Source organism: Oryzias latipes, chromosome 7 (assembly GCF_002234675.1).
Source record: "Oryzias latipes chromosome 7, ASM223467v1".
NCBI classification, from domain to species: Eukaryota; Metazoa; Chordata; class Actinopteri; order Beloniformes; family Adrianichthyidae; genus Oryzias; species Oryzias latipes.
This window is the reverse complement of record NC_019865.2, coordinates 4,678,260-4,702,153: the sequence shown is the minus strand read 5'-3', so window position 1 is coordinate 4,702,153 and position 23,894 is coordinate 4,678,260. Positions and strand designations below refer to the sequence as shown.

The following is a 23,894-nucleotide window of genomic DNA, read 5'->3' as shown; positions in this document are numbered from 1 at the left end:
TTAAACGAAATTGTGTGTGTATTAGAATTTACAAATAAATTCTTTAGAAATCAAACAATGTGATGTATTTATTTACTGGTACCTATGCATACCATACATGACACATTGAATCTATAAAGTAAAGTTGCTCAAAATATAAGAAAACATGAAATTATTTACATGTGGGAACACAATAAAATGCTTGACAGCTTTAAGCCAATTAATCTGCTGACAGCATAATTGGTAAGCAACTGTGCAATTATATTTTTATAGTCTCAGATGTTCTATAGAGGCCATAGTAATTTACCTTCAGGTCCTGTAGAAGGACTTCCAAACATCTTAAAAATCCTAAAAACTGGGATGTTAAAGCCATGCTTTAATGGGGGGTTTGATGATTGGTTAGGCAAACTGACATCACAAGTTTTATCGGGATGAAGGAGTAATCCAAAATGTGTGAGAACACTGTGCAAGTGTCAAAGTTAGAAGGAAGAAAACTCTGTCAAACAGCTAAGTGGTGGTCATGCCCTTATCCACTAGAAGCTTTGTGACTTTTTGGAAGTCTTAGTTTCCTTTGAGGTCGTGATAGAAAAGGATATCTGCAAGGAGCGAGCTGAACAGGGAAGAAATGGCTCTGAGAAAGACGGCAGACGTCAAGGTGAGGAACATAGCGTTTACACGCATGCTCTGTAGAGACAAAGGCACTTAACAAGCATGAGGTCTGAGCATCTTCATGGATATTGTTGGATTTATGAACTCCAAATCTGCCATACATTCAATTAGAAACTGTTTCGATGACCTAGTGCACTTTAAATTGAACTTGGTAATAAAAAAAAATTTTCTCGGACAGTATCACAAATAGATCCAATATGGTCTGTTAATGTGTTTGTTTTTATGCAGGTGAACAAGTTTTCTGAAACACTTGTGATTAGGGGTGTACTGATTTATCGATGAATAGATTTCTATTCATATGATCTAACCAGATCGATCTGTCTGAAGTAGAATCAAATCGACCCAGAACAATAACAGAACATTGTCCCTATTTCTTGTATACTTGTTTGTTTGTACACATGTTTAATTTACACTTGATTATCTTGAAGAAATGCAAGGAATATGAAAAACCTCACCTGTCCAGGATCCATTTAAGGTCAGGGAATCAGATGATTAAAAATGAACCGATGTCGAAAGTGAATTGAATCGGTAATCACTAATTATGATGTGAATCAAATCGTTGTTAAAATGAATCTTTACACTCCTATCTGTGATGAATTATTTTGTTGTACACCACAGGGGAATGTAATCAAAAATACCTGACAAAGCATCTCCAGAAATTTCAGAAATATTTAAACAGATACTAGATCACATTTAGACACCAAAATGACTGATATTTGGTGTCAAGTGCAAACTGTAATGTTCTTCTTTTTTAATCCTTTAATGATTTTTTATAGTGGACTATGTTTGTGTATTTTTTTGTCTTCAAAACATTCAGAATAGGTCAGATTAGGGATTAAATGTATAATAATACTTCTCGGCAATGCATCCTGCAGTTTTTCCGGCTTTGTCTCCATCCGGCTTTGTGTCCTGCTGATTACGATGTTTCACTTTTGGTTTGAGTGTTTTCTCTTTACATTAGCTTTTGCATGTTTGTTTACTTTTTTCAGAAGGACATTTTCTAAAGTACTCTGCAAAAACTTTGGTGTTTGTGTCGTGACGGAGAACTTGTGTTGACATCTTCTTTTTTCTTGTCAAATAGAACTTTAAGGAAAAAACGATCAGGACAAGCACTTAAAACTGGACCGTCCGAGCAACACTGCTACCATCTTCGTCTTCTTCACCGTCATCATCAACATCTTAATCACGGCTATGGGATTTCAAAACTGCACTGTTAGGTGGGTCATCAGTGAAAGCAAACACACAAAGACCAGACTTTATATTATTTAATGACTTCTGCCAGTGTTCGGCAGCGGAGCCTCCATCAGTGGGTGAATGGGACTGTGACTGGAAAAGACTTAGGGCCTTTTAAGAAGGTAGTGCAGTGCCACATAAGTGAAGGCCATTTACCATTTCTGTTTTTTTTCTTCACAGCTCTGCACCGTCTACCAACCTACAAATATCTGAACCAAACCACATCCCCCGTCCAGGTGACCTGAACAGCACAGGAAGACTTTAGAGCCAACTTGAGCCAATACTATTGGAGCAAACTTTCATTTAAAGCAGAATAATCTTCTTGAACCTTGTCAGTCTGGTGTTTGTCCTTGACATGGCACTGAAATTAAAATCCCAGGCCTCATCTGTTTCTTCTGGTGTACCCCAAGATTCTGTCCTTGGCCTTCTTCTTTCATCACTTACCTCCTACCTCTTGGTAATATCTTCTGCAAATTTAGCATACATTTTCACTGCTTCATGGATGACTCAGCTCTATTTGTCTAGCAAATCTGTTCACTACAAACACGCATGTGGTTTCTTGATGATTGGAGAACAATTGTAAGTAATGTTTGTGCCACTCTGCCTGCATTAAAGAGTGTTATATATCCATACCTGGGGGGTATTCCAGAAAGCAGGTTATGCTAGCTCCCACGGTAACTTTGAGGCTAAGGCAGTTGATAACCTCAGCTTTCGGTTCCAGAAATGGAGGTATGTTTCAGGCTAGGTCAAGTTGCCATGGCAACTCATGCTCTGAACATAACCTGGTCTGCAGCAGGTTTAGTTGAAGGTTACTTTGTTTTCAGAGAGGTGAAGCAGCATGCCGTGTCCATTTGAAGATGATTTAGTGGATGAAGAAGCTCAGATAATACTTTTTCCACCATGAGAGGGTGATAAGACCACATATGGATGTTGGAAAAATCAACTTTTTTACTTTGATCTAACTTAATTATTTGCTTCAGTTAAGATAATTAAAAATCTTTTTTTTTTTTTTTTTGTTAAGTCAGTTTAAAAATAACACTTAGTTTTCATACAGTTATTTGGCTTTCATTCAAATTAATTCAATTAAGTAGGTGTAACTTTGGTGCTGCTGTTAGATCGGCACCACCAGGGATTGTTGGATATTTTTCCCTTTGCCTATCTGGACGGATTTGGGTTTAAGTGTGGGTAATTGACCAAATGTGTTTAGTTGTTTAGCAGTTTTACTGTGTTTCACCATGTTTTGCAGAGTTATTTTGTCCTACTTTGTTCAGGTCTCTGCACCATCAGGGAGAGGGAGGAAGAGGATTATGAGTTTATAGAGCACCCCTACAGTCAGTAAAAATATTGGTAATGTTGGAAAATTCCTAAATGAATGAACGCATTAACAGTTTACTGTTTTGTTCTTTTTATTGTTATAAAAATGAGGATCTGCTCAAACTTAGACACATGAGAGGACAAGCACTTAAAACTGGACCGTCCGAGCAACACTGCTACCATCTTCGTCTTCTTCACCGTCATCATCAACATCTTAATCACGGCTATGGGATTTCAAAACTGCACTGTTAGGTGGGTCATCAGTGAAAGCAAACACACAAAGACCAGACTTTATATTATTTAATGACTTCTGCCAGTGTTCGGCAGCGGAGCCTCCATCAGTGGGTGAATGGGACTGTGACTGGAAAAGACTTAGGGCCTTTTAAGAAGGTAGTGCAGTGCCACATAAGTGAAGGCCATTTACCATTTCTGTTTTTTTTCTTCACAGCTCTGCACCGTCTACCAACCTACAAATATCTGAACCAAACCACATCCCCCGTCCAGGTGACCTGAACAGCACAGGAAGACTTTAGAGCCAACTTGAGCCAATACTATTGGAGCAAACTTTCATTTAAAGCAGAATAATCTTCTTGAACCTTGTCAGTCTGGTGTTTGTCCTTGACATGGCACTGAAATTAAAATCCCAGGCCTCATCTGTTTCTTCTGGTGTACCCCAAGATTCTGTCCTTGGCCTTCTTCTTTCATCACTTACCTCCTACCTCTTGGTAATATCTTCTGCAAATTTAGCATACATTTTCACTGCTTCATGGATGACTCAGCTCTATTTGTCTAGCAAATCTGTTCACTACAAACACGCATGTGGTTTCTTGATGATTGGAGAACAATTGTAAGTAATGTTTGTGCCACTCTGCCTGCATTAAAGAGTGTTATATATCCATACCTGGGGGGTATTCCAGAAAGCAGGTTATGCTAGCTCCCACGGTAACTTTGAGGCTAAGGCAGTTGATAACCTCAGCTTTCGGTTCCAGAAATGGAGGTATGTTTCAGGCTAGGTCAAGTTGCCATGGCAACTCATGCTCTGAACATAACCTGGTCTGCAGCAGGTTTAGTTGAAGGTTACTTTGTTTTCAGAGAGGTGAAGCAGCATGCCGTGTCCATTTGAAGATGATTTAGTGGATGAAGAAGCTCAGATAATAATTTTTCCACCATGAGAGGGTGATAAGACCACATATGGATGTTGGAAAAATCAACTTTTTTACTTTGATCTAACTTAATTATTTGCTTCAGTTAAGATAATTAAAAATCTTTTTTTTTTTTTTTTTTGTTAAGTCAGTTTAAAAATAACACTTAGTTTTCATACAGTTATTTGGCTTTCATTCAAATTAATTCAATTAAGTAGGTGTAACTTTGGTGCTGCTGTTAGATCGGCACCACCAGGGATTGTTGGATATTTTTCCCTTTGCCTATCTGGACGGATTTGGGTTTAAGTGTGGGTAATTGACCAAATGTGTTTAGTTGTTTAGCAGTTTTACTGTGTTTCACCATGTTTTGCAGAGTTATTTTGTCCTACTTTGTTCAGGTCTCTGCACCATCAGGGAGAGGGAGGAAGAGGATTATGAGTTTATAGAGCACCCCTACAGTCAGTAAAAATATTGGTAATGTTGGAAAATTCCTAAATGAATGAACGCATTAACAGTTTACTGTTTTGTTCTTTTTATTGTTATAAAAATGAGGATCTGCTCAAACTTAGACACATGAGAGTTCAGGAATTATAATTCATTACGATGGAAAAAAGATTACTTGAATTGGAGTAATATGACATATAGTTAAATAAATATATAAATTTGAGTTGTATTAACAACTATTGAGTTTTATAGACGTGAGAAATTAGGTTGAATAAATTTAACTGAATTACTTGTTACCAACAGAAATAATTCATTTAAGTTTTAAGTTGGCAGAATTGGATAAGTTATATATATATATATATATATATATATATATATATATATATATATATATATATATATATATATATGCGTCATAGAGTGGGTCGTAGAGTGGGTCGTAGAGTGGGTCTTTAACAAAGGCAATGAATTTAGAATGATTGTAGTTTCATAGAAAAATAGTCCACTCATATTTATTTCTGGAACAAAATTTTTGTTACATGTAAAATTTCCCAGTCAAGATAACCGCTGATTGTATATTTTATGCATAAGTATTGTTAAAAACGGGTGTCATGATTGGTTAGACAAACTGACATCACAAACCAGTTTATTGGGATGAAGGAGAAATCTGAAATGTGTGAGAAGTCTGTGCATCATCATGGAGATTCTTGGCTAAATCTGTCACTGTTTTGTTGACCTGCTGCACTTGGACTCGAACTGATGTTAACAGAAATGTTATTTGTGTTTTCTCTGATTGTCTCCAGAAGGAATCGATAAGGTCTGTAAATGTGTTTGTTTTTATTTGAATGCAGAGACATGAGTTCTCCAGCTGAATGATCCAGCTGTACACCACAGGGTGACATAATCAAATGTACCTGACAAAACATGTCCAAAGACTTTCTGGTCTTTGGAAACTTTAAAAAGTGTTTTCATAGGATTACAATCAACTGAAGTGAAGTTAAAGAGAATCAGATAAATTTGGTCAAAACTAAATCCATTTGCTTTCAGGTCCTGTAGAAGGGATCCTGATCAAGCATTTTAAATAATCTGTGATGTTAAAACCATGAGGGCATCATGATTGGTTGGGCAAACTGACATCACGAATAATTATATTAGGATGAAGGAGAAATCCAAAAAGTGGAAGAGGAGGAGAATGTAGCCATGAGGTGGGTCCAAGCCAGGGTCTCATTGTGCCGGTCCCAAGCGCAGATATATACAAAGAGTTGTGTTAGAAAGAGCATCCGATAAAAATCTTTGCCAAACCAAACATGCAAATCAGATCCTATGATATCCATAGCAGATCAGGTGAGGCCCGGGTTAACAATGACCACCACCTTTGCAGTTCACCTGTGCAGGTAAAACAGAGTGTCTGATAGAGTGATGAGTCTGAAGATAGATATGGAAGGTGGGATGTTTAATGTTGTTAGTGGGTACACCCCACAGGTAGGATGTGAGCGGATGGAGAAATTCTGGTTGGACCATGATAAAGTGATGATGAGCATCCCTAGCAGGGAGAGAGTTGTCATTGGTGCAGATTTCAATGGACATGTTGGTGCAGGAAAAAGATTTGTGATTTCACTTTCATCCTCTGTTAGCTGTTTTTTTGGTGATCTTGATAAATTTATTTTAGGGATCTTATTGATTTGTGCTTTAACTCTGTGCAGTGTTTTTGATTTTTTTGAAAGGTGTTTTCTTCTCCCAGCCCTAACTGATCTATGTTTCTGCAGCAGCACCAAAGCTTGACCTTCAAGAATTGTTTTTTGAAGTTGAAGTAATTCACAAATGCACTCAGGACGAGAATAAATGTTATTTCAACCACAAATTCAGAGGTTCTACAGTTTTGTTCAATGTGCTAAAAATGTCTAAAATCCCAATATTCTGACATGATTCACTTTTTGGCTAAACGCTATAAAAACGGTTGTTGCAGAATCAATTTTTTGATTATTATTTTATGCCTTTTAAAGAGATAATTAAAGATGTGAAAACCTTTTAGTTTTATTTGTTCTGGACAAACCTCCAAAAAAGAAAAATCTCAATCAAATGCAAAAAAACTGCAGTAAATTTCGGTCATTTGACCAAGAGGCAAAACAATAAAAATAAAATAAGATTCAGATAAAAAAGGAACAAAAACTGCAGCCAGAGTAAATAAAAAAAGGCTTTAAAAGTTGTAAAAAGTCTGCAGAAAAAATGTTAAAACAATAAAAAAAAGAAGAAAAGAAAACTTTGATGTTTTCAATTCAATTCAATTTTATTTGTATAGCCCAAAATCACAGCGACAGTCGTCTCAATGGGCTTTGTACCGGTAATTGTAAAGAAAACATCATATCAAAAGGACCATGAATACATAGAATTCAATAAAAAAATTTAAACTAAACTAACTAAAAAGCCTAAACTAAACTGGGCATCCCTGCCCACGGACAACCCTGGACAGCCGATGTACCAGAACTCATAGAGAAGAATTAGCTTGTCTTTTAAGCCTAACTTTGAATGTAAAACTGTGTCGGCCTCTCTTACATGAGCTGAGAGTTTATTCCATAAAACAGGAGCTTGATAACTAAAGGCTCTACCTCCAACTGTGCCTTTACAAATTCTAGGAACCACAAGCAGACCTGCATTTTGTGAGTAAAGTGTTCTGTTTGGGGGGTAAGGGACTATGAGGTCTTTACTATAGGATGGGGCCATTCCATGTAAGGCCTTATACTAGTGTAGGAGAATTATTGTTTTAAAAAACAGAATCCAGAAGTTCTTTAAAAATATTTGTGGTACTTCTGAATGATAAAATGTGTGATTTAATCATAAATCAGTAAAGTTTAATGATGACATTTTTCAAATCAAATCAAATCAATTCAAACTTTAGTTATAAAAAAGCGCTTCTCAAATATTGCGCAACCCGAAGTGCTTTAACATTTAAAACAAAAACAAACAAAAAAACACAACAGGCTGCAACAGGCTGATCCACATCGCAGAACGAAGCCTCTCCGAAAGTTTTTGCCCTCATCTCAGGGACAACTGAAAGTCCAGCACCAGAGGGCCTCAGGTTCAGCGAGGACTCATACTTTAAAAGTAAATCACATAAATAGGACGGCCCAAGACCATTAAAACATCTTAAAATCAATTCTGAAACACACAGGGAGCCAATGAAGCGATTTTAAAACAGGTGTAATTTGTTCCCGCCCCCTGGTTCCTTAAAAGTAATGGCTGATATGATTATTGAATTTTCAATAAATTTTAATTTATTGTTACTTTTGAACGTTTCAAGTCATTTCAGTGAGCTTTGTGGACTTTCTTTCTTTAACTGAGGGGTACCAACAACTTTTTCCACCACTGTCGGTTAGCAGGAGGATTTTGAACTTGATTCTAGAATCAACTGGCAGCCAGTGAAGTGAAACCAACACAGGAGTGATGTGATGTCTTCTGTTAGTTCCTGCTAACAATCTAGCTGCTGCATTTTGAACAAGCTGGAGACTTCTTAAGGAACTCTTAGGACACACTGCTTACAAAGAGTTACAGTAATCCAGCCCAAATGTAACAATGAGTTTTTCAGCATCACTTTCAGATAGAATATTTCTGACCTTAGCTAATGCAGTATTTTTTTTAAATGCAGTTTTACTTGCCTGCGATATGTGAGTCTTAAATGATAAATCCTGGTAAAAAAAAACCTGGTTTCCAACTGTTGAATATTATAGACACAGCATTTGTTGCTGTTAAATAAGAGAAACAGTCAACCTTAAAAGCTCAAACTTTGATGAAAAATGCATAGTTGCAGGACTTCTTACAAATTAAAAAATTATTACAAAGAATTTTTAAAAACAATTTCTAAACATAAAGAAGTTTTAGAATACTTTGACATGTAATTTAAATTATTTAGAAAAGCCCAACAATAAGTCAATAATAAGTTAATAATAAAGCAGTAATAAGTCAATAATAATAATAAATAATAACAATAAACAGATAATAAGTTGATAATAATAAATAACAATAATAAATCAATAATAAGACCATAAATAATAATAATAATAATAATAATAATAATAATAATAAACACCATCTATGCCGATCACATTGACTCTGATGAAGCTGCGGTTTTGAGTCTTGATGCGCATAAAGCCTTCGACCAGGTTGAATGGCTTTACCTGTTTGAATCGCTGTGAGGGTTTGGGTTTGGTAAAATGTTCATATCTTGGGTGAAACTAATATATGCAGGTCTGTTGTGTTCAATCCTGACTAATGAGGAGAGATCACCACCATTTCCGTTACAGTGTTCTGTCCAGCAGGGCTACCCTCTTTCTCCTGCCCTGTTCGCCTTAGCTTTGGAACCTCTTGCTATTAAAATAAGAACACATCCACATATCCAGGGCCTTCTGGTCAGAGGAACAGAAACTGTTATTAGCTTGTATGCAGACGATGTATTGTTATACTTGCGGAATGCTAGGGAGTCTGTGCCCCTCCTTATTGATTTGATTACATCTTTCCTCAAAATGTTCCTTTTAAAATGTTCCTTTTAAAATAGCCTGTGACCATTTCACTTACCTGGGCCTGACTATTCCTAAAGACCCTAAATTAATCTTTACCTTGAATTTCACAAAATTTGTATCAAAATTAAAGCAGAATATTGAGTCTTGGAAGACTCTTGCTTAATCCATGATCGGCCGAATAAACTCTTTAAAAATGTTTTTTCTGCCTAGATTCTTGTATCTATGCCAGAATCTCCCTATTTACCTCACAGCCTCCTTCTTTAAGGAGTTAGACTCAATAATCACTTCTTATATCTGGAATAATAAAAATGCTCGAACCTCAAAGTCACATTTACAAAAATCCAAGTTGGAAGGAGGTCTTGGCCTACCGGAATTCAAACATTACTGGGCTGCTAATATCAGAGGATTGATGTTTTGGCAGCAGGGATCGCCAGACACCATTGGTCCCACCACTCCGCTCCAATATGCCATTGTGCTGTTTCATGCATGTCCAATGCAGGAGCCTTTGAACACCTTTCTCATATCACGACTCTGGAGACCGTCGAACGTTGTCAGCAGGTTTAATGATACTTAAAAGGGTAAAACTGAAAGCAAATGGTCAATACAATTAGCATATATGTATGCATAGCATTGCATCATAATTTTACAAACTCCAAAAATAATAGACTGATAAACATGTTTCTTTTATAGAAAATCAAATGTTCCAAAATTAAATTTTAAGCACGTACTGGCGATGCAACCTCTCACTTGAAACGAATGCAGCAAAGTCCTTCCCCTGACACAACGAAGTGCATGCATGCTAGCGGGTTCTTTCTGCTTCTGCACGTGCACTTTTCAACAAAGATTTTTTCAAACAAGTGGGCTGAACAACGATGCCCGGCGCGATCGCTAGAGGTCTCCAAAAACACGCTCAAAATAATCAGTCCATTATAAGAAGATTTAAAACATTCATTAAACACCATAACTTTTACTCATAACAGAACACTCCCCGCCTGGCATGAGTAAATGCCACTTTTCAGGATTAGAAAATAACAAGTACATCTTATGAGGGAACCAAAAGGACGACCTCAGAAATAGGTCTAGTAAAGCACCTTGTACCATCTGATTTGGCAATTTTAACTTCTACAGAACGTATTTTGCCATCTTTGCTCGGGAACACATGAGTTATGAGTCCAAGAGGCCATTCGTTTCTTGGTACTTGACAGTCTTTGAGCACAACAACACTTCCTACACTCATGTTAGGTTGGGTATTCTGCCACTTGCGACGAGGTTGAAGAGTATGAAGAAACTCTTTCTTCCACTTGTCCCAAAACAAATTTGACAAGTGTTGGACCTGGCGCCACTGATGCTTGTAAAGGTCTGATGCTGTGAAGTTTCCAGCTGGGGCTTGAAGAGAGGTCTCCTTTTGAGTTAGAAGAGTGGCTGGGGTCAAGACGAAAGGGTCGTTTGGGTCTGATGAAACTGGGACAAGAGGTGTGCAGTTGATAATGGCTGCCACCTCTGCCATAAAGGTGACAAGGACATCATGAGTGAGTTTAGTGGTCTTGAGCTGAAAAAACATAGAGTCCAATATTCTCCTGGCTAGTCCAATCATTCTTTCCCATGATCCACCGAAATGGGAAGCATGTGGAGGGTTAAATGTCCATGTGCATCCATGTTCCTTCAGGTAAGTGAGTACAGCTGTGTCGTCAAGGTTTGAGGGAAATTTGAGCTCTCTACATGCACTGACAAAGTTAGTGCCACGATCTGAGCGAATGCTTTTCACGGGTCCCCTCGTGGCCATGAATCGCCTGAATGCATTAATGAAGCTGGATGTGTCAAGTGAATCTATTACTTCGATGTGAACTGCTCTAACGCTTAAGCAGGTGAATATGACAGCCCATCTTTTGTTTTGGTTGACACTTCCTCTTGTGCGTCTGGAAGACACAAGCCATGGGCCGAACACATCTAAACCTACATTTGTAAATGGAGGGTCAGTTGTGAGGCGATCTGGAGGGAGATTTGCCATTTTTTGTGTGCTCAGTGGGCCACGGAGTCTTTTGCAAGTTATGCAGTGATGGATTACTGAGCTCACCTTTCTTTTGCCACCCACTATCCACCATCCAGCAGAACGAACAGCTCCCTCTGTGAATAGGCGGCCTTGGTGATGAGTCTTCTCATGAAAATACATTATGAGGAGAGTTGCAACATGATGGTGGCCAGGGACAATGAGTGGGTTCTTTTCAGCTTGACTTAGACTTGAGTTACTGATACGACCACCTACTCTGAGAAGCTCCTTTTCATCCAAATAGGGGTCCAGGTTTTTGAGAGGACTGGTTTTGGGTAGTTCCTCTTGTTTCCGTATACATTTGATTTCCTGTTCGTAAACATCCTGTTGCACTGCTTGAATGATGATGTTTTGAGCTTGATCATACTCGTCAACAACGAGTCCTGTCTTGCAATAGTGCCACCCACGGCAGTGGTTGTCTTTGTTTGGTGAATACTTGAAATTACAAATTGTGTGTATGAGACGTGTGATAGCACGTGTGAGAGACTTCCAGGTGGAAAACTTTGTAAATCTGTTAGATCCGAGTTGCTTGGATGTGGCTGTAGTTTTCAGTGCAGTCACCTGGGGTCGTACCTCTGAGTCCATGCTAGGCTCTACAAGGTCATAAGAGTCGTCTGGAGGACTTAAATGATGGAGCAAGAAGTCAGGGCCAGTGAACCAGTTGCAAAGGGGCAGTTGGTATGCAGAAAGAGAACGCGTGGCGTGATCTGCAGGATTCTGACTGCTGGCTACATAACGCCACTGATTTGGATGAGAGGATTTGTGAATTCTGGAGACACGATTACTGACGTAGACATAGAATCTTCTAGTCTCGTTGTAGATATAACCTAGAACTACTTTACTATCTGTATAGAATGTAGTGTAGTCTAGTTCAATGTCGAGTTCAACTGAGATGAGGTCTGCAAGCTCCACTGCTAACACGGCCGCACTTAGTTCAAGTCTTGGTATAGTCTGGTCTGGTCGTGGTGTTAGCTTTGCTTTGCCCATAACAAAACCTACTTGGCAGTTCCCTTCTGCATCTGTTACCCTTAAATAGGCTACTGCAGCTATGGCCTTAGTTGACGCATCCGAAAAAACACACAACTCCTTTTTTGTGGCCTTTGAGGGAGAAATGTCTGTGTATACTCTAGGAACAGTAAGGTTAGACAGTTCCTTGAGCGAATCTTTCCAGAGAGACCAAGACTCTTCCATTTCTGGGGGCAATTGAGCATCCCAGTCACCACTATTCACCGTGAATTTGCGGAGGATAAACTTTCCCTGTACAGTGACAGGTGCCACAAAGCCTAGCGGATCATATAGGCTGTTGATTGTTGACAAAACGCCTCGCCTAGTAAAAGGCTTTGCTTCGTCTGACACTCTAAAGGTGAAGCAGTCTTTGCTTAAGTCCCAAAGAAGACCAAGGCTGCGTTGGATAGGGACTACATCTTTGTCAAAGTCTAGATCTTTCAGATCTTTAGCATGATCTTGTGAAGGGAATGCTTCCAACACTTCCTTTCTGTTAGCTGCTATCTTATGCAGTCGTAGATTTGAGTCTGCGAGGGTATCACGAGTTCTTTGAAGTAGAGATACAGCCATTTCGACAGTGGGTAGGGATTGAAGTCCATCATCCACGTAGAAGTCACGCGTGACAAACTGTTTGACATCTGGATCACAGTCTGGCTCGTTTTGTAAAACGGACTGATGTAAGCCGTATATAGCCACTGCTGGCGATGGGCTATTCCCAAAGACATGGACCCTCATCCTACACTCAATGAGGTCTTTGGAAAGATCATTGTCGCGAAACCACAAGAACCGCAAGTAGTTTCTGTCTTGCTCTCGCACATTAAAACAGTAAAACATCTGTTCGATGTCTGCTGTGAATGCAACAGCTTCTTTTCTGAAACGCATTAAAACGCCTAACAATGAGTTATTAAGGTCTGGGCCTGTTAGTAACACATCGTTCAGCGAAACACCTTCATACTTGGCGCTGCTGTCAAAGACGACCCTAATCTGTTTAGGCTTACGAGGGTGGTAGACACCAAAAAGTGGTAAATACCAACATTCTTCTCCGTCTGCTAGTGGGGGGGCAATTTCTGCATGTTTGTTTTCGAATAGTTTGTCCATAAAGGTGATGAAATGTTCTTTCATTTCCTTTCTCTTTTCAAAGTTGCGGACTAACGACATTAGGCGGTTAAAGGCCTGTGATCTATTGTTAGGTAGCCTTTGGCGCTGCAATTTGAACGGTAATGGGGCTGTCCAGCTGTTGTCTGCATCTTTTTTTAGTCCTTCTTCCATTATTTTTAAGAAAGCATTATCCTGAATGGAAGGTGAGAGGTAATTGTCATACTTGGTATGTTTGAACACATTGCATCCAAGATGATCAATTTCACAGGCACCGTCTGCAAACTGGGAAGTGAAGTTGAACGGAACTTGTATTTCACATTGTCTTTCTTTTATATTGAGAACGTTGGGACATGGTTCGAACATTGTGGGGCGGCCCTTCTCAGTTGCGTTTGTGAACAAAGTCTTTACCGCAAGAGTTTTGTGGACATCGCCTAAGCACACATTTCCCACAATGACCCATCCCAGATCTAATTTTTGTGCATAAGGTGCGTTGTTAGGGCCACTTATCTGTTTGCATACTTTGTGGACTCTAATGGCATCCCGTCCAAGAAGCATCAGAATGGGGGCATTAACGTCAAGTTCGGGGATTAGATGGGCTACTGACTTAAGGTGGTTGTGGTGCATGGCTGCGCTGGGCGTGGGTATTTCGTCTCTGTCATTTGGGATGTTTTTGCATTCAATGAGAGTAGGTAGCGGGATGTGGACTGAACCGTCTACGGCTGCCACAACATAACCTGTAGCTCTCCTGCCCATTATCTCCTTTGTACCTGCACATGTCTTAAGTGAGTAAGGAGAACTGGGGCCACGGTCATTAAACAACTCAAAAAACTCTGGCCGCACTAACGATCTGTTACTTTGTTCATCGTGAATGGCATAGAGCCTTATTGCTCGTTCTGGGTTTCCTGCCGGATACACTTTGACAAGACAGATTTTAGAGCATGATCTCCCTGCTTCATTTGCCCCACAAACCTGTGTGCATTTGGAAGAAATTTCTTCCAGTTGAGCGGAGTCCAGCTCCCCGCCGTGCTCTGCTGCAGGTTCAGTTTCTTTCAACCAGGGTGCTGGTCCTGCATGGAGAGCAGTGCAGTGTTTCTCGTTGTTGCACTCAGAACACTGCACCTTCGCTTCACAGTTCTTAGCAACGTGTGACGAGGAAGCACAGCATTTGAAGCATATATTGTTCTCTCTTAAAAACGTCTTTCTCTCCTCCAGTGTTTTCATGTGGAACGCTCTGCATTTGGAAAGAGGGTGGGGCTTCTTATGAATAGGGCAAAGTTTCTCAATGTCAAAATGTCGGTCTGCATATCTTTGTGAGTTTGAGGTAAAGTGAGGGACAGCTGTTGTTTTCTGTACTGATATTTCTCTTTGTCTGTTTCCCTTCCAAGGTGGTTTGTCTGATTTTACTGCATCTTGGGTTAATGTAAAGTTAAAGCTGGGATCATTTCTCGAGTTAGCTTCCTGAGTGACAAAGTCCACAAAAACATGAAATGGAGGAAAGGATACACCTCTTTCCCGCTTGTAGCTAGCTCCTACTGAAATCCACCTCTCTTGCAGGTTGAAAGGGAGTTTTTGCACAATAGGATTCACCCCTCTCGCTGTATCTAAAAAGGCAAGACCAGGGAGGTCTCCTTCCGCCTTAGCACTCTGCATTTCCATCAGCAGGTCACTAAACTTTCTAAGTTTTGTGTAGTCTTTAGATGTAATTTTGGGAAACGTGTCAATTCTTTTGAAAAGTGCATCTTCAATCACTTCGGCTGAGCCATAACATCGTTCAAGTCTGTCCCATATCATGTTGAGACCATCCACTGGATTGTTAATGTGTATAGCTCTGATTCGCTCTGCGTGTTCAGCAGATTCTTTGCCGAGCCACTTTAACATCAAGTCCATCTCCTCACTTGCTGTGAGGTCTAACCCATTTATTGCGTTTACAAATGAGCGTTTCCAAGCTCTGAAACTTTGGGGTTCATCATTGAACTGGAGCAGTCCTGATGCCACTATTTCGCGACGTGCAAAGTATTTAATGAAATCGCTTTCATTAGAGTTTCTGGATTTTTGATGAGGGGGATTTGTGCCATAGAAGCCAGGTGAAGGTGGTCGATTTGAACGGTGGGGACTGTAACTTTTATTGCCATGGGAAAAAGGAGCAGGGACTGGTGAGTTTGGCACATGGTCAGCATAATTTGGAAGGCCAACTTGAATTTGATGTGAATCCTTCTCTCTTGTCATGTGTAATGACTGGTTGCTGGTGGGATCTGGCTTACCTCGAGGTGCATTTTCATCTTGTGTTGGCTGACGAGCAGTGTCCCCTTCTTCCTTTAAAAGTGAAGCCTGGCTCATGACATATTGTCTGGTGCGTTCAGCTGTTACAGAGGAAGATGGGTTGCTCCTCACTTCTGAATGAGAGGCGACTGCTGCTTCTAATGCCTCTGCTTCAGCTACGGCTGAAGCTACATCCTTTTCTTGTTTTAGAATTTCAAGTGATGCTTCAATTTGGGCTTTTTCCACTTTCAAATTCATTTCTTTAGCTGCAAAACTGAGGCGGGCTTTGGCCGCTTCAGCCTTTGCTCTTGCCTTAGCTGCTGCAGAACCCGTGGAGGAGGTACACGAAGCCTCTGATCGTGTCTTGAAGGATGACGCTTTGTTGGACATGGTGGAGTTGACTAGGTGACGACTGCTGGATCACTGCTGTATGCCGTGTTGCGTTGAGGCGTAGTAGTGGTCAGCTTCACTCTAGTGTACCTGGACTATGTTGACTTCGTCACATCCGGATGCCGCCGTTTTACTGTGCTGTTTCATGCATGTCCAATGCAGGAGCCTTTGAACACCTTTCTCATATCACGACTCTGGAGACCGTCGAACGTTGTCAGCAGGTTTAATGATACTTAAAAGGGTAAAACTGAAAGCAAATGGTCAATACAATTAGCATATATGTATGCATAGCATTGCATCATAATTTTACAAACTCCAAAAATAATAGACTGATAAACATGTTTCTTTTATAGAAAATCAAATGTTCCAAAATTAAATTTTAAGCACGTACTGGCGATGCAACCTCTCACTTGAAACGAATGCAGCAAAGTCCTTCCCCTGACACAACGAAGTGCATGCATGCTAGCGGGTTCTTTCTGCTTCTGCACGTGCACTTTTCAATAAAGATTTTTTCAAACAAGTGGGCTGAACAACGATGCCCGGCGCGATCGCTAGAGGTCTCCAAAAACACGCTCAAAATAATCAGTCCATTATAAGAAGATTTAAAACATTCATTAAACACCATAACTTTTACTCATAACAGAACAGCCATAATCACTCTTTCTTGCCTCCTTGGGATGACAAATTGTATCAGGAATGGAATGAGAGAGGTTTGACTAAACTTGAAGATTTATACATAGATAACTAATTTGCATCATTTAATCAACTTAAACAAAACTTTAACTTTACCAATTCACATTTCTATAGGTACTTACAAATTATACATTACTTGCAGTCCAAAATTAAACTATTTCAAGATCTTCCAGCTGAACATGATCTCTATGACATTTTCAAAAGTCCCCCTGGCTCCAGACATTTGTTTTCTAGAATAGTGCATTTATTTGGTGGCAGCAGGGTGAAATCGACAAAAATGAAAGATGCTTGGAGCGAAGAGTTGGGCATAGAAATATCAGAATCAATGTGGGAAAAGTGTTTATCCAAGATTCACTGTTGCTTTATTAACAGCAGACACCAACTGATACCATTTAAAATCATCCATCGGCTCCACTACTCCAAAGTACGTTTGCACAAAATATATCCTTCAATTACTCCCATTTGTGATAAATGTAAAATATCTGAAGGCACATTGGCTCATGCTTTTTGGTCTTTTTCTTTCCCTCATTGGCTGGCTTTTGGAACAGAATATTTGACTGGTATTCCAAAGCTTGTGGTTGCTCTATTACACCCAATGCAGAGCTTGGCATTTTTGGCTGCATACCTACAAGAAATATCCCGACTGTAGTGCAGCAGCCACTAGAACTTGGGTTGATGACTGCAAATAGACAAATTTTGCGAGAGTGGAAATCTACGGCCTCTCCCTATTTTACAGAGTGGCTCACTGACATGCTATCTCTCATCCACATGGAAAAAATTCGCCACGTCAGGACTGCCTCAGTCAATGTTCACAATAAACTCTGGACACCATTTCCAAATCACTTACAGAAAGTCCAAATTATTTAGCTCTGTATTGAGACTGCATATTTCTGTCTTCTCTTTATGTCCTATTTGGACAGCCTGTAAATAAATATTGAATAGAATGTAACTGGCAATTATTTATTTACTTGTATTTTTTCATTCATTCTGTTTTGTAATGGTCTAAAGAGCACCTGAACTGTTTGTTTTGCTTGTCTGTGATTTTATATCTGTGATTTTGTATATTTAAAAACGAAAATAAAATATGTCTGAGTCTAGAGCTCCCAGCAAAAGGTCTAGAGACAGACCAAAGAGGAGGTTTATGGATGCAGTGAGGACAACGTGAAGACAGATGCTGAAGGCAGGGTTAGATGGGGGAAACTGATTTGCTGCAGCGACCCCTGAGGGGAAAGCGAAAGACATCAAGAGAGGAGGAGGAAAAATAGCTGTCAGACAGGTAAGTAGTGGCCACACCCTCACCTGTAAGGAGCTTTGTGACTTTGTGGAAGTCCAAGTTTCCTGAGAGCTCGTGGAAGAAAAGCATGTCTGGGAACGGAGACGGACGGAGAGACAGAGAGATGGAGCGACAGCCACCTAATCTCCAGGTGAGGACCAGCATTCATACAAATGCTCTTTAGAGACAAATACAGTCAACATACATGAGGACTGATCATCTTCAGAGATATTTTTGGCTTTATGAAGTCCAAATCTATCAAATGTTCAATCAGGAACTGCTTAGTTGACCTGCTGCACTTCATTAATAGAAAATATTTTAAAATGAAATATACATGTATTTTCTCTGATTGTATCACTATGGGATTTATTTGGTCTGTAAATGTGTTTGTTTTTATCTACATGCACAGGAACAAACTCTCTGAAACACATGCATGAAAGATCCATCTGTTCACCACAGGGTGACAAAATCCAAAATATCAGACGGACAGGAGATTTCCAGATTTGTTTACAGAAATGTTTACAAGTTTTCTTAGTTACCTCCATTGTTTTAAGAGATTATCTGAACAGTGACTTACAAGGGAGAATCAGCTGAGTTATGACAAACAGTAGAATGTGATAAAGTGTGGATGAGTGGAGACTAGACTACATCTAAACACCAAGATCACCAACGCTAGGGTTCAAATGCAAACTGTAATGTTGGTAAATTCAGTAAAGAAATTCTCATGTCTTCTTTTTTTTGTGGAGTATATTTTTCTCCCTCTGGCGTTGCTTCCTGTGGGGCACATACCTAAGCAGTTTCACTATGAGTATTATCTCTCCACGGTAGAATTGTTTGATCATAGTAGTAGGTTTAAAGGCTGTGATTTAAGGACAACACCTTTTGGGTGAGAGGTGAAACGTCTTCAACTTTAAAAACCCAGTCCAGATGACAACTTTTAAAGCTACTACTATGATGGAATTAACCTGAATGAATGAGAGTCTTCATAGACAATTTACAGTTTGGTTTCTTTTTGGAGGGAAATAGTTTAAATTACACAGCAAACAATTTACTGTTTGGTGTCATGACAGATCACATGTATTGACATCTTTTTTCTATCCATCCATTTTCTTAACCCTGTCGGGGTCATGAGGCTACCAGAGCCTGTCCTGTTAGGGACAATAACCAGTGAATCCGTGAAGCATATATTTGGGCTGTAGGAGGAAACCGGAGCGCCTGTAAAAAACCTACAAAGAGACTTTGCAAACCCCAGAAAGAACCAGCTGGGATTTGAATCAGGAACTTCTTGCTGTGAGACAAGATTCACTACACCACCATGCATCCTTTGATTTTTCTACTTAAAGGGAATTTTAAAGGAAAAAACTTCCCCCTGGTTTTCATGATCAATTAGTCATTGGAAACCTTAATTTAGATGCATTATAAACAAATCTTGGTTACAAAAATGATCTTAACATATTTGAAAGTGGAACAGTTTAACAGATTCCATTTAAATGTTTGTGGAATAAGATCCAGGATTCATTTTTTTATATATTTAACATGATCTAAAGGTAGTTTCCACTCTGAAGAATGGAGTCCCCCCCCACCCATTTTAGATTTTTCATGCATCTTAACCTGTCAGTTGTGATTATAAAGCTCCAGGAAGTTGTTGCTTTCTAAAGCTTCATGATCTTACCCTCGCTACTGTAATCACCCTTCACCCCCCCCCCCCCCTTATCTGTCATCCCTCTCTGTTCTTTCCTCCTTTTCTTTTCTGTCCGGTCCAACAAAAAATATTTACAAATATAATTAACATGAATAAAGTTTAGCTGAAATTATAAAAGGGGTTTATTTAAGTATACCGGTACATCTGGTGTATCATAAGATTCATAAAAGTAAAATATTTCCAACACAAAAGGCTTTCAGCTCTCATCTGTTTGCTTAACTGTTGGACAGACCAAGTTTAAACAAAATATATATATATATTTTGTTCAGAACTTTTTATTACATTTCATAACAGGAATGCTCCTTTTCACATGTGTTGTTCATGTTTGATACGTGTTTTATGAGCTGCAGACAAACGTTGAGTCTTGATGAGCCCTTCGACACATATGACTTTCTTGTTCCTGGTAACAATCCAGAATAAAAAATGTGTCTCACTTTGAAGACACCAATGGCAGGTTAAGTCATGATGAGTCATTTGACACAAATGATTCTCGCCTCTCCTGTTTCAGATGAAATTGCTGAAATAATTTTCAAGTTTCGTTTTGATGAAAAAAAAAACATGCTAGAAAAAAAAACAGAGACTTAAGAGGAACAAGAGGGATGATTTTTTGACACACTTACTCCTCCTCTTCACAGGGTCCATCTTCACAGAACCCACCTTGCAGTAACCTTGACTTTAACATATATGCTACAAAGAAGAGTGCAGCTCAGAGCATGTTGGATGTGGCTCTGCTGATGGCTAACTCGTTCCAGCTGAAGATCATCCTGTCTGCGGGACCGAAGTTCAACTTCTACATCCCCCTAATTGTGCTGCTGGCCATTTCCATAACCCTACAGGTTGTAGTTGGGCTCTTGCTTATCTTCATAGGCAAGTCACTCACACATTAAACATCACAGAAATGCTTGTTTCTCTCTGCTTAAGCTGCTTATTCAGTGAATTAAAAATGGAAACCTGACAGCTTTGATACATATTGATACATGTACATATTGATTTTCCTCGCTGAGAAATTATTGCTTATGACAGTTGAGGGAAAAAAGTAGACAATCAATAAAAGGCTGTTAGTGACCTTCCATGCTCTGTTTACTTTTTATTCACTAAGCTGTTTTGCAAGAAAAGGAGATTTTTTTTTTCTGGATTTGTCTTAGAGGACAAAAGTTTGTAATGTTCAACTTTAATTTAAACCAGTTTAAAGCATAAAAATGTCCATTACAAAACCTGAAAAATCCCATCACCTCACCCGCCCTTCTTTGATCCTCTAAAAAGCAGAACATTAGGGATTAGGTTCAAGAATGGAGGGTTTTTGTAATGAAAGAGTCAAAGCTTTTTTTCTAAACTGATCAGTTTGTGAAGAGAGGATTCACAGAGAAATCCACCTGCTTATTTTATCTTAAAGGTGAAGTAGATTTCTCTGTGAATCCTCTCTTCACAAACGTGCTGCATTCATTGGCTTTAGTTTACTTAGTTACTTAAACCTTTGAATTCCAGAACAGTCAAATCGTAGAGCACATTTTGAAAAAATCATCCATGTGTTTGTTACATTTGGGCTGGATTACTGCAACTCTTTGTTAGCAGCGGGTCCTACTCATCTCATCCAAGGCGATATGCAATGTAAAAAAAAAAAAATTTCTTTTTCAAGTTGTTACGGACCCCAGTTGCTGCACATGACAACGGCCATCAGAGGTCGCTATTGCCAGAATTCTCATCACATCTTCCTTACTGAAGCTAAATGCTGTTTGGTCTTCATAAAGTGAATGTGGTCTTGTTGTGTTTGCCTTTGTGTCAACAGCCAAGTCTAATCTAAACATCGATGGAAAGCATGTCAAACTGGACCGTATGAACAACGCTGCAACCATCTTTGTCTTCCTCACTGTCGTTGTCAACATCTTCATCACAGCACTTGGATTTCAGAACGACAGCGGGTGGGTTCTCACTCAACAAAAAACACTTCTGCTTTTTGTACAGCTTCATACCATCTATCATAACACAATTACCTGGACCAAACCTCATCTTCCGTTCAGGTGACCTGAACCGATACACCTTAGAGCCTTTTTGGACCCGATCTTCATCCAGCCCTGACTGATCCATGTTCAAGCAGCAGCACCAAAGCTTGAGCTGAAAAACGTCCTTTTCCAGACTAATATTTATGAACAGATTTTGACCTCACAGATCTGTTTGATAGCCTTACTTTACCCAAACCGGACTTTTTGGTTATTCAATGCTTGGCTCCCAAAGTATTCTCTCTCTCCTGATGTCATGTCACGTTGACTCTCCCAACCTTCTAATCCAAACTCAAAAATCTGTTAAAATCTGCTTTTTTCTCTGTGATTTCACTGTTCATTTTCTTTCAGCTGGTTTTATTGGGATTTTAATATATATATGTTAGTGATTGCTTTTACTATGTGCTGTGTTTTTATTTTTTTTAAAAGGTGATTTAAAATAAAATGGATTATTATTATTATTTTGGATCAAACCTTCACCAAAATCTGACTGATTCATGTTTCAGCAGATGGACGAAGGTTTGAGCTTCAATATTTGTTTTATAAATGCACTCAGGACGAGAATAAATGTTGTTTAAACCACAAATTCAGAGGTTTTACAGTTTTATTCAATGTGCAGAAAATCTCTAAAATCCCAATATTCTGACATGATTCACTTTTTGGCCAAGCGCTTAAAAAACTGTTGTTGCAGAATCAATTTTCTGAATATTATTTTATGCGTTTTAAAGAGATAATTAAAGATGTGGAAACATTTTTGTTTTATTTGTTCTAGACAAACCTCCAAAAAAGATGCAAATGCAAAAAACACTGCAGTGATTTATTGTCATTTAAGCAAGAGGCAAAACAATAAAAACAAAATAAGATTCAGATAAAAGGTTAAAAAAGGAACAAAAAATGCAGCCAGAGTAAACAAAAAGGCTTTAAAAGTTGTAAAAAGTCTGCAGAAAAAATGTTAAAATAATAAAAAAGAAGAAAAGAAAACTTTGATGTTTTCAATTGAATTCAATTTTATTTGTATAGCCCAAAATCACAGCGACAGTCGTCTCAATGGGCTTTGTACCGGTCATTGTAAAGAAAACATCATATCAGAAGGACCATGAATACAAAGAATTCAATAATATTTTTTAAACTAAACTAACTAAACAGACAAAAATAAACTGGGCATCCCTGCCCTGGGACAACCCTGGACAGCCGATGTACCAGAACTCATAGAGAAGAATTAGCTTATCTCACTCTACAATTACATGTTTAACTAAACCAGCAGATGAGCTTCATCTATGGAGTTGGGGGACAGCTTGGGGCGCGAGACGAGCCAAGGGTCAGGCCAAGTGTAGGAGCAGTAGTAGAGGCAAGCCAGAGACAAGGTGCACGGTCAGGTACTTGAGCACGGATGAGCCAAGTGGAATCTGGAAAGAGGGACAGTACATGAATGGCACTGCACCTAACAGAGGCATGGAGAACTAAATGATAAATAATGATCAAGAATAGAGGAGACTAGGAGAGTAGAAGTAGATGAAAATAGAGGACAGAACCCTATTCCCCCACACTTTCCCTAGCTTCAAACTTCTAGCAGCCTACTAACAACTACCGTAATTCTTATTGTTAAGTTTAATTTAAACATGTTAATAGTAAGGTAAATGATCTCTGAATACTAACTCTGATAATAAGCCTGTCCCAAAAGAAATGTTTTAAGCCTAACTTTGAATGTAAAACTGTGTCGGCCTCTCTTACATGAACTGAGAGTTTATTCCATAAAACAGGAGCTTGATAACTAAACGCTCTACCTCCAACTGTGCCTTTACAAATTCTAGGAACCACAAGCAGACCTGCATTTTGTGAGTTAAGTGTTCTGTTTGGCTGGTAAGGCACCATGAGGTCCTTGATATAGGATGGGGCCACACCATGTAAGGCCTTATAGGGAAGCAGCAGGATTTTGAACTTGATTCTAGAATCAACTGGGAGCCAGCGAAGTGAAGCCAACACACGAGTGATGTGATCTCTTCTGTTAGTTCCTGCTAACAATCTCAATGCTGCGTTCTGAACAAGCTGGAGAATTCTTAAGGAACTCTTAGGACATGCTGCTAACAAAGAGTTGCAGTAATCCAGCCCAAATGTAACAAACACATGGATGAGTT

At 39.1% G+C, this 23,894-nt stretch overlaps 2 protein-coding genes across 2 annotated transcripts; one reads left to right on the top strand and one right to left on the bottom strand.

Annotated features, from left to right (window-relative positions):
• Positions 1-9,839: 9,839 nt before the first annotated feature.
• LOC111947642 lies at positions 9,840-17,023 on the bottom strand. The gene has a single exon (XM_023956388.1). The coding sequence runs from the start codon at positions 16,092-16,094 to the stop codon at positions 10,338-10,340; it is 5,757 nt and encodes a 1,918-aa protein (XP_023812156.1). The 5' UTR covers positions 16,095-17,023; the 3' UTR covers positions 9,840-10,337.
• Positions 17,024-20,416: 3,393 nt separating this feature from the next.
• LOC111947618 (ninjurin-1-like) lies at positions 20,417-22,277 on the top strand. The gene is made up of 3 exons (XM_023956244.1): positions 20,417-20,629; positions 21,549-21,681; positions 21,781-22,277. Exons 1-3 carry the CDS (start codon positions 20,476-20,478, stop codon positions 21,782-21,784), a joined length of 291 nt encoding a protein of 96 aa, XP_023812012.1. The 5' UTR covers positions 20,417-20,475; the 3' UTR covers positions 21,785-22,277.
• The last annotated feature ends 1,617 nt before the right edge of the window (positions 22,278-23,894 follow it).

What these genes read in the sequence shown, in the direction of transcription:
- LOC111947618 (XM_023956244.1), top strand. Translation starts at nt 20,476, where the DNA reads ATGTTGGATGTGGCTCTGCTGATGGCTAACTCGTTCCAGCTGAAGATC. An exon ending in GCTCTTGCTTATCTTCATAG is followed by an intron (nt 20,630 to 21,548) that starts GCAAGTCACTCA and finishes TTGTGTCAACAG; the next exon opens with CCAAGTCTAATCTAAACATC.
- LOC111947642 (XM_023956388.1), bottom strand. Translation starts at nt 16,094, where the DNA reads ATGTCCAACAAAGCGTCATCCTTCAAGACACGATCAGAGGCTTCGTGT.